The sequence below is a fragment of the Pleurodeles waltl genome, chromosome 4_2 (genome assembly GCF_031143425.1).
Source record: "Pleurodeles waltl isolate 20211129_DDA chromosome 4_2, aPleWal1.hap1.20221129, whole genome shotgun sequence".
NCBI classification, from domain to species: domain Eukaryota; kingdom Metazoa; phylum Chordata; class Amphibia; order Caudata; family Salamandridae; genus Pleurodeles; species Pleurodeles waltl.
The window spans coordinates 367,745,347-367,764,103 of record NC_090443.1 but is presented as its reverse complement, the minus strand read 5'-3'; the positions used below and the strand labels follow the sequence as shown (position 1 = coordinate 367,764,103).

Below are 18,757 nucleotides of genomic sequence, written 5' to 3'. Positions count from 1 at the left end.
AATTAGTACCGATTGTAATAGTTCTTAAATTATAGGAATTTGCTGGTGATGTTAGGAAGCTCAAGCCGGCCAAAGAGAGCTGTTTCAGCTGGGGAACCAACTGTGTTTATGGCTTGCAGCTCCCCCATACGCAAGGGGGTAGGCACAATAGAGGTACTGGTGTCTCCAACACCACCTAGAGTGGGGGACCCAAATTAGAGTCAGGCAACTCCCTCCCCTAGAGAACAGGCATAGCATCAGACCTCTTAGAGTGGGGGTGAGGATTGCCGGAGAAGAGAAGGTTGAGGTTGCCCATATCTCAAAGGGGAAGCTGTGGGGGTCTGAGGAGGCCCCCAACCTGTGGATCAGCAGGGAATTGAAGACATCTGCATATTCCCCCAGACAACAGAGGGCCCCCTTGGATGAAGGGACCAGCCCAGGTAGTCATGAGAGCTGGCCGAACATTCTTGATGTACTTAGAGGAACATGGGGAGGCCCTTCATCAGCAGCCACCCTCACTCTGGATCAGGATGAGTGGAGTGAAGGCGGATTCCACCACATACATTGATGGGTCATTGAATTACTAGAAAAGGGAGGGAGGGAAGAGAAAGCATATGAAGGATGGTGATGTTTTTCTATGACATGGGGTGGCATCACAGCAGTGGAGGGAGGCCTTGAGGATCCGGTCCAAAGCTGGTGCCAGCTGCAGCTCAATGCCGCTGCACCAACATCGGGCCGAGAGTGTGCACTGCAGCTCAGTTATGGGCCACACAGCGCAAGCGAGGCCAGGCTGGGGACAGAGGGAGGCAGAGCGCAACGCCTATGGCAACAAGGACCCAGGTGAGATGTGAGTTCTTGTATTTTGTTTGTCTTTTCTGCACATTTTTGCACAAGAGGCTTGAAACAGCAGTTTTCACTGCCTACTGGCCTGGCCTGAATTCAGACCAGGGCCACAGGCAGCGAAAGCTGCAGTTTCAGGCCTCTTGTGCATCGGCCTGACCCGTGTGCAGTGCACACGGGACAGGCCGGTGCACAAGAGACCTGAAACAGCAGCTTCCACTGCCCATGGCCCTCTTCTGAATGCGCCCGATCTGGGAAGCGCTAAGCAGGGTCGGCCCTGGCTAACCAGTCCCGATCCTGCTTAGCGATTCTGAGATCGAGTGCATTCAGGAGAGAGTGCCACTCTGTGGCTCACGGAAATTCCCCTCTGGGGAATTCCTCAGAGTTTTAAATGAACTCTGTGGAATTCAGACAGCCTAGAGTTGAAGGAGGGCAAACTGGTTGGCCAAGGTAAAGGTGAGGTACGAGAGGCAGAGGTAGGTGTGGCTGTGTTTTCCATAACATGGAAAGGTTCAAATCAGTTACCAGTGCAGGAAGTGAGCACAGATGATTCAGAGTAAGAGATGTGAGTGGCAAGGCATGGAAAGGTGGACACTGACAACCCTTTCATGAGCGCAACTGAAGCACCTAGACATGAGTGACAGCTATCCTTGGGACAGTCGTTGGAGAGAGTAGGAGCCAGCGTCAGTAGACCCAGGAGGTCTGTCAGTCAGAGCTGGATTAGAAATAAGCTGTACCGTGAATATGTACAAAATTAGTGGGATGCAAGGAACATGAATAAAAGGTGAACAGGTGCAAGTTGAGTGATAAGCATGCCGAGGCTAGAGGCAGTTGTGTAAGGAAGGAAATTTCAATGTTAGCAATTTCAGAGGGTATTGCAAGGCCAATGAGAGACTTTTTTTCAATGGTGTCAGACTGAAGCCAGAAAGGGAACATCCTCTGTGCATGCAAGAGATTTCAGTGTCTAAGAAGACATGACAGCAACAGTGATGGCTGTTGAGTCTGTGACAGAAGGCAGTTAGGACAGGTGGCAAGGGGCTGAAAGCAAGCACCAAGGACAAGAAGAATACAGGGGAGATGAGGGATGTGGACACCAGTGAAGAGAAAGAGAATGACAGGTTGGTAAAGTTACAATTTATGGGAGTGGCAGACCCCGTGGGCAGGCATTCACTGGTGAGAACTAAGGAAAATATATGGGTAAATAAGTATACTGATAAATTTAAATTGATACTCAGAGTGACTTGTTGCAAAGAAGGATCCAATTCAGAAGAGAAGGAGCTGCCCAAAAGCCCTAGATTGTCAACTAACATAGACACAATGATTGTGCATTCACAGTTTATGCCAGCATCACATGTGAGACGACTCCAGAATGCAGTATGGCACTCGCCATGTACTGTGAAATGATAAGGATGACAAGAGTTAGCTTTGGCATTCTGGCATTGCTGTGCTATGATGAAGAGGTCAGGTCTAGAAGAAACATAAAGCCCAGGAGGTCATAGAGTGAACTTGACAACATATTGTGTCTGCAGTTCGTGACCCTCATGCAGTCCACACCTATGTTGCACACAGTGAGTAGATTACTATTGCAAATTCTGCCTTTTCCAGGGTGTCACGCTTTGGAGAAATGGTGTGGGGAGGCTGTAGTGCAGTGAGGCCAGTCCTTGTTGGGGACTCCCAAAACTTCAACAAAGTGGGCAGGCTATCATTAGCTCTGCAAGTTTAGGCATGGTTGCTCCAAATGTGGGGGCGAGCACCTGGGCATTCATTGCTTTAAGGTGCTCATGTGTGGGGAGCTGAGGCAGATTCATAGGTGAGGGATACGTGTTAATTATATCAGCTGGGTTGACTGGATGGAGGTGTGGCTGCAGAAGCACCCAGACAGAGTTGCAGCGGAGTTGTTTTACTATAGCCTTTAAGATTCTTTATTCAGAGCCCAGAGTTCATAGGTGAGTGGAAAATGTGAAATTGTGCAAAAGACTGGAAATATTGGTGGAGGACAAATTAATGAAGGAGGTGAGTTGTGCATGCATGGCGGACCCATTCTTCCCACTCGCCTACATGGATTCTCAGATCACTTCTCTTCTAGACTTAGTGCCAGAGACAGCTGAGGAAGAATTTCAGCTGGTACCTCATGTGCATTGGCCAGACGAGGTGTCAATAATGGCTTCATTGGTCTTAGTGAATGTTCGGAATCCTGTTCCAACAGAGACCAAACAATTATTTTGCTGATGAAAGGACACAGAGATGGAGAAGTTAGATATTAAGTTAATGTTGTGTCAGATTTTTCCATGTAGCCAGATGATTTCCAATGGCTAGGTATATAATTTCAGGGATAGGAATTTCCTGACACAGCAATAACCAAGGTCTCCTCCATGGAGTGGTCTATGTTTGAGGCATTCAGTACTTTAAAAAAAATTGTGGTGAGGGCAGTGTCATGGTATGAGAAAGAGCTGCACTGCCTCAATGATTTTCTAATGAAAGGTAGTGATAAAAATGTGGGGTAGACTAATGAGGATGTTTGAAAGAGTGGTCAGCACATTCGCCATTCCATTGTCACCAGAAAGGATGGAGGACCCTTTCCCTTGTTTCACTTTCTTAGGCATTGAAGTGGATTCACTGACAATGGTATCATATTTTCTATATGACAAACTCGTGAAGCTGAGGTCTTTACTGACAGAGGCGGTAGGTAAAGTGTGACTTAGGGTTAATACTACAGGTACTGGGCCATATATATCGTTTGCCAGGAGTGTGGTGGGGCATTTCAGAGCATTCTCATACAAACGGCCTTCGCGAAGCGAGAAGCATTAAAACACAACCAAAGCATATGAATCACAGAGTGAGGATGGATTCACAAGTCTGTTTCTAGATTACTACAATGGACTGTTGTTGTGGGATGCGTCAGAATTCATGAGTGTTCATGGGAACATCACCGCAACGCCCATGGAACGGCTCCCTAATGCAGAGTAAGGCAACACAGTGATTTGCTCTGCCTCGCCTTACTCCATATCTGTGAGGCCATTCAAACAGGGGCCTAGCTTCAGTGGGGTGTGAGGGGGGTACACTGCAGCGTTCCCCAAAAACATGATTGTTTGGAAATCTGAAGCTCACCCCGTACCCCATTTTATTGACCAAGCTACGCCCATGCATCCAAACCCACGCAAAGTGGCTTTGTGTGGCCTCATCAATATGATTTCAAAGTTTGTGCCACCCTTGCATCACAAAAAGTGATGCAAAAGACGGTCAAGGGGCTTGTAAATATGATGCTTTGTCTGTAAGAGCATGGCAACTGGCCAATAAGTCTTTGGTAGTATTAAGAAGGAACATGTATCAACAGATGAATAGGTGTTCAGTGCAAGAAGAAGGGGCAGGCATTACCTGCTAAGAGTTGAGGAGCTGGGTAGGAGGATTTTGGAGGGATGAGCCAGGAAGAGAGGTAGGAGAGGTGACCACAGGTTACCAGTTATGGTGGACTTTCTGCAAAGTATCATCACCCTTACATGCATGCACCTTCACCTGGGAATTTCAGCTGCTTAGGGCAGTTTTCATGGTTTTATTCTTTGAAGCATCCCAGGTATCGGAGGTAATATACCTTGGTCTACATACAAAAGATGTGTGGTAAAAGGGTGAGCAAATGAAAGTGTGTGTTTTGAAAGTTAAGACAGATCAGAGGGAGGCTGGAATAGTGATTACATTTGGTGTAATATGTGCCCAGGGAGGATGTAGCCAGGGATGCCGGTTTAGTGATGATGTCTATGTTTCCTATATATGTTCGGGATGGAGAAGTAGGAAGAAGATGATATGGATTTGCCTACACTCCATCGTGAAGTGGGCTGGTGCCTATGCAAGCAGACAGTGTTTCGGGCAGCGACTGAGGCCTTAATTTGACAAGATCTAGGTGCATTAATACAGCTTAGGTGGCATGAGATGGGGACAGTTCATGCTCACCGTTTGGGAAATGAGCGTCAAATGGCCAAATGTGTTGGCAATTCAGCTGGATGATAATTTCACAGGGCTAGAATTGATTAACATGGTGAAGCAGGTGTTGGAGAAGGTAATGAACAAACTGGAAGGGGCGGCAATATTTTGGATACAGTTGCTACTCGGAAGGAGTTCCTACCCAGCTATTACTAAAAATGCAAGAAAGTATATGAATAGGAATAGATCAGGTTATTGTAACACAAAGGTTATAGATGTGATTAGGGACATGGATGTAGAATGTGACTTCCCAGTGTTTTTTTAATCTGTCCGCACTAGGTCAAAGATTAAGGGTCTCATTACAAGTGTGGCAGACTGCATTCTGCCACACTCCAGGTGGTCCAACTGCCACATTACAACCCTGGAGGGCGGTCCTGCCAGGGGACCACCGTCCTCACCAGGAACATGGTTCTGGCTGGGCTGATGGTGGTCTGAGTTGTACTTAGTCATGGCGGTGCTGAACTCAGTGCCACCTGGCTGATTACAACTCAGCTTTCCGCCAGCCTATCCATGGCAGGCACTCCGCCACGGAAAGGCTGTGGGAAAGCCAGTTCCAGGGGCCAAAGAGGGCCCCTGCACTTCCCTTGCCCATGGCATGGGCAGTGTGGGCCCCCACACTCAGCACCATCGGATTGCGCACTCTCTGCTTTGCAAACAGTGCACATTCCGATGGTGCTGGTGTGCTACAATATTGGCCTCGGCTCCCTTAAATGAGCTGAGACCAATATTGTAGCACTCTTCCCACCAGTCAGCCCAGCAGGAACGTGTAATACAGTATTCCCACCAGTCAGCCCAGCGGGAACATTTGTGATACGCTTGGAGGGGACACCACCAATATGACGGTGGCGTCCTCCCCCCAAGTCTGGTGGTCGGTTCGTCTTACCGCCAAACTCGTAATCAGGCCCTCAATTTGGAGAAATTGATTGAAGTGATTGGTAGGAAGGCAGGGCTGAGTTGGGGGGTTGAGGGAACTGAAAGAGCATCCCAGGGGAATGGTTTAACTGGTGACTGTGCAATGGCTTAAAGAAAGAACTTTAGTTAAAAGGAACATGGAAAGATAAGAGAAGTAGGTAGAGAGAGAAAGGGAAAAATTAAATGACAGGTCGGCCCCATTCTGAAGCAGATGAGCCATGCAAGGAATAAAAAGCATTTTGAGTAATTTAGAAATGGATGGATGCAGTAAGACAAGGAGTCTAACTGAAGTTTAGGGGTTCATAAAGAGAGGGTTAGTTATTTGATGTCAGGACATTTTATAGGGCATTTTAGTTTTTCCTCCACACACAATGTGCTGAAATTGCAGCTTGGTTCTGAATAAGGCAGCCTTTTATATATCTCAAAGCAGGTTGTGGTATGTCCTCCCTCCATCAATGAGATTTTAACAGTTTGAGCTGTTGCTCCACCACAAGAAAGAGGTTGTAAAAGAAATGTTACCATGTGCATAAAAGAATGATGAAAGCAGATGTCAACTGAAATGATAGTAACAAGGCTGCTTTAACATGGGGATATAATCCTGTGATTTCAGCTTTCACCCTCCAAAGAGAGGGATGTTTCAGTAGCACGCTTTCAGGTTAATGTGCCAATGTGTGGTATTGCATTACCCTACAAAACCCATTTATACATAATGGGAAACATGGCATGCCATCAAATAGAACCTGTCTGGATAACAAGTAGGCATGCAAACCGATACATGCCAACATGTAGGTGAAGAAGTGAGCTAAAGCACCGTAGTGCTCCACAGTATGCTTCCATCACCTGTCCAAAAAAAGGCAAACTTCAGTAGGAGCTTGAGTACCCACACCTTCTGAGTATGCTTGGATTATGGCGGGAAGGAGGGAGGTCATTCTAATCATCAGTGAGGTACAAGCCAAAGTAGATTTTCTTTAAAATATGGACAACACCCAAAATAGCTGATTGCATTTCATATTTTTCATTTAAATTGAATGCAGATCAGAATTATCTGTTTAAATCACTTTGATCACTTATATAGCTTTATCCATAACTAACGGTGACACTTATTTCAGTTACTGATTCTTCTGTGTCTAGATAGAGTCCAAGAGGAAATTGATAAGGTGATCGGAAGAGAGAGGAAACCTACAATGGATGACCGTGCCAATATGCCTTACACGAATGCTGTGATCCATGAAATTCAACGCTATGCTGATATTGTTCCATTCTCTGTACCTCACATGACATCAAGGGACACAGAAGTTAAAGGCTTCTTCCTACCAAAGGTAATTTAAAAGATATATTTAAAACCTGTAGCCTCCTCTCAAGAGAGCCCAGTCCACTTTAGACAGTTTTCTTCAAAGACAATCCTTTTTAATGGTAGATCAAAAAGCAAGTATAGCAATTGATGGTCTTTGTTGCTCATTAGCACGATACACACAATATTGCTCAAAGCTCCTATCAACTCATTTTGTGTGCCCTGCACCCTCTCTTTAACCCTTTTTTTCTTCAAAGTTTAACTGAAATAATCCTCTACAATTCCTTATGTTCTAGATATATAGATGCTTTGGACAATGCCTAGAAAGGACTGCCTCCAAATACTGGATGACTGGTAAAATATGAACCTAAAGAGCCCTTTTTGGAATTGGAAGAGGATTTAGACATTGTGGCCCTCATAACGACCCTGGCAGTCGGTGTTAAAGCGGCGTTAATCCCCCCAACAGGCTGGCGGTAAAAAAAATGGGATTTTGACCCTGGTGGTTACTGCCATAACAGACAGCCACTTTACCACACTGACCGCCAGGGTGGTAACGGCTGCTGGGCTGGAGACTTCGGTCTCCAGCCCGGTGGCCGTCACAATCCCACCCTTGGGATTACGACCCTGCCTACTGCCATGGTTTTCGTGCCAATTTTAACACCACGAAAACCATGGTGGTAGGCACTATCAGTGCCAGGGAATCCCTTTATTGGCACTGATAGGGGTCTCTCCTGCCCCCTCCCCAGAATCCTCCCCCCCTCCCCCTCCCTCTTCCGCCCCTGCACTTGTATACACCCACACGGCCACCCAGAGACATACATGCACACACGCATACCCACATCCACCCACGCATGCCCACATACATACCCACACACCGCAACACACACCAACCTACTTTGTCACCCACACGCATTCACAACACACAACATACACTTACATTTAGTCATTCACCCACTCATTCAACTTGACTCACACCTGCATGCACTCATACCAAAACATACACCCACACACCCACATACACACAACACCCCCACCTCCATCTCCTGTCGAGCATCCCACTTACCTGCTTGCAGGGAGTCCTCTGGCTGGAGACGGGCCACAGCGCTGCTGTCAGCAGCAGGGTCCGCCAGCAAAACACCACCAGGCAGTATCATTGGTCATGATACGGTCGGCGGTATTTTGCTGCCGTGGTGGTGCTGCTGTCAGCAGCGCCGCCTTACCGCAGTCTGCCGCCATCATCGTCAGCGGTATTCCACCAGCCTTCTGGTGGAATACCGTTGACGGTCATAATACGTGTAGACGGCTGGTAGCCATGGTGGCGGAATGTTGCCAGCCGTCGCCGCGGTGGTAGGCCGCAGTTACCGCCAAAGTTATAATGAGGGCCTGCGTGTTGAAACACTTGTGCCCTGGTGGAGGAAAGTAGTTCTCCATCATAAAATGGTTAATTCTTCATCCACGCCAGAAGTGCCTCAGCCACCCTATTCTGAGCAACTTAAAACCTCAGAGACAGAAATAACTTTGTTGCTGCCATGCAGTTCCCTCAGTTAGACTGCTAACACTGCCAAAGATGGTGGCAGTTAAGATGTAAGGGCAGATCTGCTACCACTAATAGAGTTAGAAATGAAGTAAGCCACCATGGACATTGTGGTGGAGTTTCACAAAAAGCTGCCTACCCCCAGCATGTATGAGATAACATGTGTAGGCATCCATACTGTGCTTCGGATCTAAGGTACATGCCCTGTATCCACAGTAAGTGGTGGATGTTTCCCTATCAAAATTGTACCCATAATAGAGACACACATTTTAGTGGAGAAGCAGTTTCCTTGATAGATCCCCCCATACATTGAACATTTTCACTGAATGCAACACTAATGCCTACCTGGGCACATGTGATCTTAACCCCCCTCTTTCAAACCTTATTATACAATTCCTGTTTGTGGACATAGGATCTGCAACCCTGGTCAGTAATTATGACCCCCATACCAAAGCATTCATTATGATGGGATTGGCCTACACACATTTTAGTTAAACAAACACATAATAATCTGCCCAATTATTAAGTATATTGTGACATTGCACTATGGTAACTTAGTACTGTGATCAGATTACAACTTGATTGCATTGTATGTCACTTAGGGCCTGATTACAAGTCTGGTGGTCTCAAGACCACCAGACTTGCTGTGGCGGTCAGACCACTGCAGCTGTAGCGGTCTGACTGCCACATTATGACTTCGGCAGTCGGACTGCCAGGAGACCTCTGTCTCTGCCAGGCTCTCTGATCCTGACGGGCTGACGGTGGTCTTGGTTGTGATCAACCAGGATGGCGCTGAAGTCATCACTGCCCTGCTGATTACAACCATGTTCTCTGCCAGCCTTTTCATAGCGGTTTAACTGCCATGAAAAGTCTAATGGAGAACAAGTGCTGAGGGCTCCACTCCCCAGCACCGCTGGAATGCGCACTGTCTGCTCAGCAGACAATGCACGTTCTGAGGGTGCTGCTCAGCCCCCGTGTGACGCCATTGGACTCGGCTCCATGTGGAACCAAGTCCAATGTCACCACACATTTTCCACTGGACTGACCGGCGGAAACCTTGGTTTAAGCCATTTTGCCCAGTGGAAAACGTTTAATAGGGCAGGTGGGGAGACCGCCGGGTCTGTGGCGGTTTCCTCACCCAGAGGTCTGGTTATTGGGTTTTCCGACCGCCAAACTCATAATCAGGACCTTAGTTGTCAATGTGCCTCTCTCTCTATAGATCTATGGTACAAGATGCAATATCCTTTATCTAGTGGTTTCATTAGTAAAATGTGATCCTGTTTTGTGATTATATGGCATGTCTTTGCCATATAGGTAGATTGCCTCTAAAATCTTGTTCTTGATATGTTCTTAGCTATGCAATCAGTTGTTAAAAACATTACTTCAGAAAGGTGATTCTCATCTTGATTGCTGGTTTTGTCAACTTTGTCACCTTCCATTATCAGTCTGTCCAGCTTGTCAGGTCTTGTACATCTTTAATAGTGAAACTACAAGTTCATGAGGATGATCTCCCCTATGTCATGTTGGATATGTTCATTTTGTTATTATACTCTTTGACAAGTTTCAATTTCCTGATGTACTTAGGCACTTCATTTACTATGTTGGAATAATTGGAATGTTGCATGGGATAGAAGGATAGGCCTAGTCTGAATGGTTTTTATTCATCTTTAGTTAATGCAGGGGTTGATAGATTTTCTACAATTTGTGTTGCAATTAGACACAGTGGGCCTCTTTACAAGTTTGACAGACGGTTTTGCCCATCCGCCGAACTTCCGACGGGGAGGTTGCCTCATAGAGGCTACCTCCCCACTTGGCCCATTAAGAGTTTCTCGCTAGGTCAGCGGGCAGAAACCTGAGTTTCTGCCCACTGGCCTAGCGGAAAACACCCTACAGCATTGTCTCCGGCTCGTAAACTGTCTACAAAGCATTGCGATAGTGATTGCCAGGGGGACCGCTGCACTGCTCATGCCAAGTGCATTGGCAGTGTCGGGCCCCCCCGGGGCTCCTTGCACCTCTTCTCCGCCAGCCTTTTCGCTGGTGCAGAACAAGGTCGTAATCCCATGGGCAGCGATGCCTGCAGCTTTGCCCTGGCAGATTAGGACCGATGCAAATCGTCAGACCGCTGGGATCTCTGATCCTGGCGGTGCTGGCGGTCCCATTGCGGCCGTCCGCCACAATTAAAATATGGCGGTTGGACCGTTGCATTGGCGACGGTCCGACCGCCATCTGCGAACCTGTCGGTCGTAATAACCCCCAGTATCATTCTGTGACAATGTGTGTAATTGTAATCCTATACTTATAAACTAAAATGCAAAAATACCATGTTAAAATTATCATCCTAAAATGGATAAAATGTATTTATAAATATCGACCTTAATGCATTGTGTTTAAATTACTTTATTATCTAAAAGTAAAATGTTTAATTAATACATTTAATGAGTTTTTAAAATATACATGTATATATGTACATATATTACCTAGTGGCATCGCCACTAGGTAGTTATAGTTAGGACCTAGGCCCTCATTACGAGTCTAGCAGTCACTGGACCACCAGACTCACGGTGGCTGTCAGGACCCCAGCTGCTGAGGCAGTCAGACCACCACATTATGACCCTGACGGTGTTCCCAACAGGTTGATGGTGGCTGCATGCAGTGCCACCCTGCTGATTCCTACCTGGTTCTCCACCAGCCTTCTCACCTTGGTTCCACCTGTCAGCCAAGCAGGAAAGTCGTAATGGGCCCAGAAGGAAGGTAGCCAGTAAGGGGGCAACCTCCACGTTGGAAGTTTGGCAGATGGATCCTCCCCTCCGTCGGACTCATAATCAGTCTCTTAGTTTCTATGTAAAAAGTATTTTTTTTACTTGCCTATATCTTTGGCGCCACTTGACGATTCTTCACAAAATTTTCGAAAACAATTTGCCAGTCAGGTCAGCTGCTGTCTGGAAAGTTCCGGGGTGATCAGTCCCGGGGGGGAAGATAAAAAGGGGGGGTACCGAAACACATTTTCTCCATTCATTTTTCCATAGGGATTTTGAACAGCAATAGTGCTGAAACTACTGGATGGAATTACACTAAATTTGGCAGAAAGGTTGACCCACGTGCAGAAAGCAACCTTTTTTGTTTTGGTGTAAATTCATTCAATCATTTTGGGGAAATTAAAGAGAATCCAAATTTATATATCTAGGGACACAAAGGATTTGCGACCCCTCCGGATCTTGTGCTGAGATCTGATTGGCTGACAACAGTTCAACAACGAAGCCACTGAAGTGTTGGCAGCCATCTTGGAAGCTGAGTCTTTGACAAAAAGAATAAAAAGTACAAAAGGGGCCAGGGCATGAACACCCTGACCCCTTAGCTCTGGGACTGGGGACCCCCCCCTCCAAGGGCTAAAAATCATTTTGTTTAAAAATATGTAGCCAAAAATTCATGAAGGGGTCGCAAATCCACTCCCTGCCTAGTTTTTAAAAACGTCCCAGGGTGGGCCAGGTCCGTGAGCACTCTTTTCTTTTTAATTAGGGGTGGGCCTCCTGGGTCCCCCACAGCCACGGGAACAACCACCTCCACAGGGCGAATAATAAAATATGAAAAGTGGGACCTCCCTAGGACCAGGGAAGCTGATCCCCTTGCTCCCCCTGAAGACTAGTTGTAGGAACACTGGGCCACTGAACCATGGAGGAGTGAGGCCCAGAGGGGAAACAAGGAGAAAGGCTGGCGCAGGGAGCAAGTAAATCCAGCTCTCTGCAAAGTCCATCACCTTTAAGACCAGGAGGCCTAAGAGAGTGGTCCAAGTGGCTAGGGCTCAACATACAGAGCGAGCAAAACAAGAGCAAAGGCAAGCAAAAGGGCCCAATAGAGCGTGAGATATTAAAACAAGAAAGATTTTGACCTTTGACCCCCAGCATGGAGCTCTGCTGCCAGATGATTTCAGCCCTCCGGGGTGGGCAAGGGCCCGTGGGTCACTAAGAAAAAATCCTGTCCAAAAACGAAGCCAGTAAAGGGTGTGCAAGGGGCCCCCTCCCCAACGATTTCGATGGCATGGGGACCCAAACCCCAGGGCTGGCTTCATATTGGTGAGGGCCTGGGACCCTATCTCCGGGAAGCTGATTGCTGCTTATGTGGGAAAGCACCATTGTGCTTCCCCATGCTTGAGGATTACCAGAAGGGGCCTCAGACCCTATCTCTGCACCCGATTGAGGAGGCTGCTGGAGGAGCACCGCCACGTTCCCCTCGAGGTGGCAGGCCCGCCCTGTTCCCCAAGCCCATGGCTGGGGGAGCGGGAGGCTGCCACAAGTCATCGTGCCCAGCCTGAAGAAGCAAGCAAGGCAGAAGTGCTGCCTGCATGGGCAGCCGGGGGAAAAGCCAGGGGTGGGCTCCCTGGTCTAGTCCCCAACAGAAGTGCAGTGCGGGGGCCTGGGTGAGACTAGACACCACTAAACAAAGAAAAATGCCAGGCTGTGAGATGCCACCTGGCCAAGCTCAAAGGTGGCGGCTCTCCCTGAGGCAGCAGGAGAGACACTCATAAAGTATAAGATTTTCTCCAAAGGCCATAGTTTTTTGCTCCGTGATGACCCCAGGAAGACGGGGTCACCACCAGCAAGAATAAAAAGTGCGGGTTGAGCTGTAGGAGCAGCGCAACCTCCCCCCAAAAGGGATTTTAGGAGTCCCTCCCTTAAGTTGGGTGGGACTCCTAAAACATCACTTCCGAGGATTTCCAAGGCAGGAGCATGTGCTCTTCAACTGGGAGTAAAGCACCCTCTAAAGGTGAAGTCTATGGTTGTAGTCTCTGTGGCCTAAAGGTGGTTAATAAAAAGTATAGGTGTTGTACAGTGGCCTCTAGGGGCGAAGTGTATGGTGACATGATTTGTAATCTACGTTTAATGCTCTCTAGGGTTAGTTTTATAGTTGCATTTTAAATGCTATAAGTACGCACAAAGGCACACAGACACATGTGAGGATCATTTTTAAATGCTTTATTCACAACATAATGCTAAAAGTTTTTGCTGATCAAAAGGTATAAGTGTTATTGTTATTTTTAAATGCTTTATTGAAAGAATAATCTTGAAAGTGAATATTGTTCAAAAGGTATATGCTTTATTAACATTCATAAGTTCATTTCCGCAAGATTATTATTGATTGCTGCATTTCCTCCTAAAACGATGATATTTTGACATATGGTTTTGTTTTGTCTGGACTCCCGTGAGTGTCTACAAGTGATTACGCAATGTTATCACAAGATATTTTCATCAGCCTTATGTATGTTTATAAATTACTGCGTAATATGGAGTAGTATGTTCATAATAAATGTGCTTTTCCTTTTTCAAAAGAAAAAGCACAGACTGGTCAGTCATTTATTGAGTGTTATTATTGCATCCCAAACCTCCTCCCTCGAGTAGGACTTATACTGCTCTGCTTTGCTACCCTGAGAGAATGAAGCGCTACATTGGTTTGGTTCCCAGTGAAGGACAAATGTGAGAACATTACTTATGCAGGCCACACAACTAATGACCTATTTCCTTACAGTCACAATACAGCCTACCTCATTAATATGCATGACAAATCTTCACAAACCTTCAACAAAAAAAAAAGTAAATTCACCTCAGCTCCGTCCTGGTAGGTTTTGTGGTAATTTGTCAAGTGGGAGACAAGAAAAAGGGGGTTTCCTAATACAATGCCCCCATGCAATTTCCATAGAGATTTTTGAGCTGTGATACAGAATTATACCAAAATTACACCACATTTGACACAAAGTTTGTTTTTTGTGATGGGGTGTCAATAAGGTCAGCTGTTTTGGAGAAACTCAGTTTAAAAAATTGAGCTGTCCGGATGGTTGGCACATGGGACTCACCTCAGGGGTTACACTGGACCACACATTAAAAAATAGAGCCTTCTGAATGGCTACAAGGACTTTTTTTTCATTGGCCAGTTTAGTCCCACGGAACCGAGTGGTCCTATTATCTGGCCGTAATATGAAAGAAAATGTTGCTGCCACCTTTAAAGGCTGTGGGGATTCAGTCTCTGCGTCCTGAAACTTTAAAATAACTGGCCCTTATTGAAGGTTCCAGACGGTCCTCTACCCGAGAACAACATATAAAAATGAACAATCCTGCAGTACTCTGGCAGGAGATTATGAGAGCTCCTGCAGGAGTCCAGCAGGACTTAGCACGGCCTTCAGTGCGATCCTGTGGGAGCGAGCATGAAACCTTGGGCTCTGATAGAAGGCCCCCAGGATCAAAATAAATTAATAAAAAGAATAATGTGTTGTGGATCTGTTGGTTGTAAGCCGCTCGGCGAGTCTTACGCACTTGCAACGGTTGGGGAAAAAGGACTAGGCCACCGGCTGCAGCCAACTTAACACCATGTATGGCCAAAGACCATGCATGGCAGGGCATTGGCCGACCATGGAGGATGGGCAGTGGTGAGAGGGAAATTAATCAAACACACTACATCATTTTTTTAAATGACAAAATTGGAATGGATAGACCTTGAAATGGAGGCCACCTGTCTAGAATCAGAATTTAAAATTTTAAATACTAGAAAGACACAGCAAGTGTTACACAAGTCCTTGGGGAATTCGAAGCACCCTTAACCAAAGAAAAGTCTTACAAACTATTAGAAACCCAACAGTTGTACTATGAGAAGGGAGATCAGGTGGACATGTTGTTAACTTATAAAATACATGCATGTAGAGTGAGTAATTACATAAGTTTAGTAAAGGACACAGAGGGTCATCTAAATAAACCAATTTGGGAATCATGGAGGCTTTTAAACAATAATTCACTAGCTTGTATGAGAAGAAGCAAACAGGCCCACACCTGCAGGATAGTTATCTAGCAGATGTTGAGTTTCCGATAATCAACCCAGATTTAAGGGAGGAGCTTGAACAATCAATTCACTGTAGAAAACACTCCCTCACCATAATGCCCCAGGCCCAGATTGGATTATTCTTTTTACAATGCTTTTGTAGCTATTTACCTTTTTTTATCTAAGGTCTCTAACTCTTTTATTGATACACATGATTGAACAATGATGAAATCCCTCCTCACTCTAATAATTAAACTGTGCAAGGATCAACATCTTTGTGGATCTTAAAGACCCATTGCTCTTTTGAACAGTGATGTCAAGGTCTTCACTAAGGGCCTCATTCCGACCCTGGCGGTCATAGACCGCCAGGGTGGAGGCCGGAGGTAGCACCGCCAACAGGCTGGCGGTGCTACATGGGCAATTCTGACCGCGACGGTAAAGCTGCGGTCAGAAAAGGGCAACCAGCGGTTTCCCGCCGGTTTACCCCTGCCCAAGGGAATCCTCCATGCAGCGCCGCCATGGGGATTCCGACCCCCTTCCCGCCATCCTGTTCCTGGCGGTTGTTACCGGCAGGAACAGGATGGCGGGAACGGGTGTCGTGGGGCCCCTGGGAGCCCCATTAAGATTTTCAGTGTCTGCGTGGCAGACACTGAAAATCGCGACGGGTGCAACTGCACCCGTCGCACCCCTTCCACTCCGCCGGCTCCATTCGGACCCGGCATCCACGTGGAAGGGGGTTTCCCGCTGAGCGGGTGGGCGGCCTTCTGGCGGTCACCCGCCAGCCCAGCGGGAAACTCAGAATGACCGCCGCGGTCATTTGACCGCAGTGCGGTCATTCGGCGGCTCCCGCTGGGCGTGCAGTTACCGCTGCCGGCGGGAGTCGGAATGACCCCCTAAGATTTTGACTACAAGGCTGAAGAACATATGGGTGGCATGGGTGTCCTCTTTTCAGTCTGGTTTTATAAGGGATAGACATCTGGGGGACAATATTAGATTAGCCCCCAAAATAATAGAGCAATATCTAACAATAAATAGGTCTGCTTCTCTCGCTAGATGCAGAGAAGGCGTTCAACTAGTTGTTTCCTACCAAAACACTGAAAAATCCAACAATGGTCCCCATATGTTTTCCCTGATAGTAGGTATTTTTCTGTGAGACCTTCCACAAAGATACGAGTCAGATCACAGATCTCAGACTGAATAACTCAGAGCAGAGATACCCAACAGTGGTTTTTACCCTAACAACTGAGCCATTGTACCAAGACATAATGGCAAACCCTGATATAAAGACATCCTTTGCTTCTTAGCAAACCCTACCACCTCTTTACCTACACTAGTCTTGGAATTAGAGTGATTTGATTTTAGCTCATGGCTGGGTTTAAAATTTATCACCAGAAATTGCAAGTCATGGGAGAAAAGATACACAAAAGCCAGGCAATAGCATCACATTATTAGTTTGAACCATCTCCATTGGAAATTAAGGACCAAATGTAAGAAAAGTGGTGCTGCATTATATGCAGCACCACTTTTCTTGCACCCCTTAGCACACCCCTAACGCCATCATGTGTGCAGTGTATTTAACATATGGCACACCATGGCGCAGATTAGGAACAATAGCGTCATAATGTTCAACCCTATTGTTGTACATTGCAGGATTAGCAACAAAAATATTGGTGCTAATCCTGCAAAGTACATAGTGGCCCTTTAAGAATAATGGTGTGCCCCATTTTAACGCCTGCTCTGTGCAGGCATTAAAAATCGCTGCTAAAAATGGTGCAGTTTAATTTCATAGATTCCACTGTGCCATTTTTGCAGTCCCCCTAATAGGGGAACGCCCCCCTTGCATACATTATGCCTGGCGCAGGCCCCTGGCGAAGGGGAATTTAGCCTCATTGAGCCACATTAGCGTTATGTTATGTTTTACAAAATGAAGCTAGTGTGGCGCAAGGAGGTGCTAGACATTCTTAAATCTGGACCTAACTATTTAGGAGTGACCATCCCTTTTAAGATGGGTAATATATACCATTGCAATGTACCCCTCTGCTTGATACATTTTTCAAAAATCATAACCGATAGGGTATGCTCGAAAGTTTGTAGGTTGTGAGAATAAACTATATCAAAATGCATTTTATGCCTCATGTCTTCTACCTATTTATGTGACTATCATGATACCTGGAGCCCTCTTGAAATCTGTACAATAAAAATATGGAGCTTTCGCAAAGTATATTTTCGCAGCTCAACTGACCCCAGCATTTGCATTGATTTCTCTAGATAGTAATAAGCCATGGAGCTGAATGGAGGAGGAGGTGATCAAAAGCCCTCCTACATCATTTGCTGTTGATCCCCCCTAGATCCTGTAGTGCACTTGTCCCTTTGATATTGGCAACTGAAATTACTGTAGTATATTGGAACAATTCGGCCCAGACAAGAAAGATAACAACCTACATCCCTCCTCTAACCCCAGTAGTGGGAAACCCAGACTTCATTCTGGCAGAATTGACAAGGGTTACCTCCTTTTGGTGGAAGGTTTGTCAATAAGCTTAGGCCAGTTGTATGAGAACAAAGCTTCAAAAAGAAGGGACCAATATGCTTATAGTTTCCAGCCTAGCCCCAAAAATATTTATCATTTAACCTAACTCTACTACTGGGCTAGACAGACCAAGGTTAGAGTGAATGGAGCAAGAAACACAACCAAAGTATTTTTACAGAAGGTAACACTAATTGAGTGCTATCCTGACTTTACAGAGCATTACACAACACTGTCCCACTGTCAAACTTGAACCACACTAAAGTTGGGGCTGAAGATCTTGATATTGACATGACTGAGGCTGACTGGATTTCAATATGGAAGAGAGCACCAAAATCCTCCCTTTGCCTTCACTATAAAGTCAGTGCTTACAAAATTATGCTGAGAATGTATCTAACCCCAGGTCGATTGAAGGCTACGTATGGTGGTTCAGACATTTGCTCAAATGGATGTGAATCACGTGGGACCTATGTCCACATGTGGTGGAAATGCCCACAGATACAATCCTTTTGAGCGCAAGTCCTGGGGACTATTAAAGATTACACAGACATCAGTGTGTCAAGGACTCCTCAGACCATGCTACTAGGCCTAATGGATGAGGAGGGAGCATACCCTTTTTCCTCAGCTTCAGGGAAATTATTGACCCAGCTGTTGCTGTCTGCTTGGTTGTCAGTGGCCCATATATGGAGGGAGCCTGGATTGCTGACAATGATGCTATGCTGGTACAAGGTACGGAATATCCACTTGGTAGAATGACTCATAGCTTTTTATGGTGACAGTATTTCCCAGTTTGAAAAGATATGGACTCTCTTTCATACCTTTATTAAAAGGGACATTAGAATATCTAGACCCGCTGATCGTGTGTGCTCCTCTGTGCTACTCCTAACCTCAGAGAATGGTT

The 18,757-nt window shown here is 46.2% G+C and overlaps 1 protein-coding gene across 1 annotated transcript in view; it reads left to right on the top strand.

The window, feature by feature from the left end:
• Positions 1–18,757, top strand: part of LOC138292729 (cytochrome P450 2D15-like) — a 275,538-nt gene that overhangs the window by 122,460 nt on the left and 134,321 nt on the right. The window contains exon 7 of the mRNA XM_069231467.1: positions 6,838–7,025. Within this exon, the coding sequence (XP_069087568.1) occupies positions 6,838–7,025 (188 nt within the window). The remainder of the gene's footprint in view (positions 1–6,837; positions 7,026–18,757) is intronic.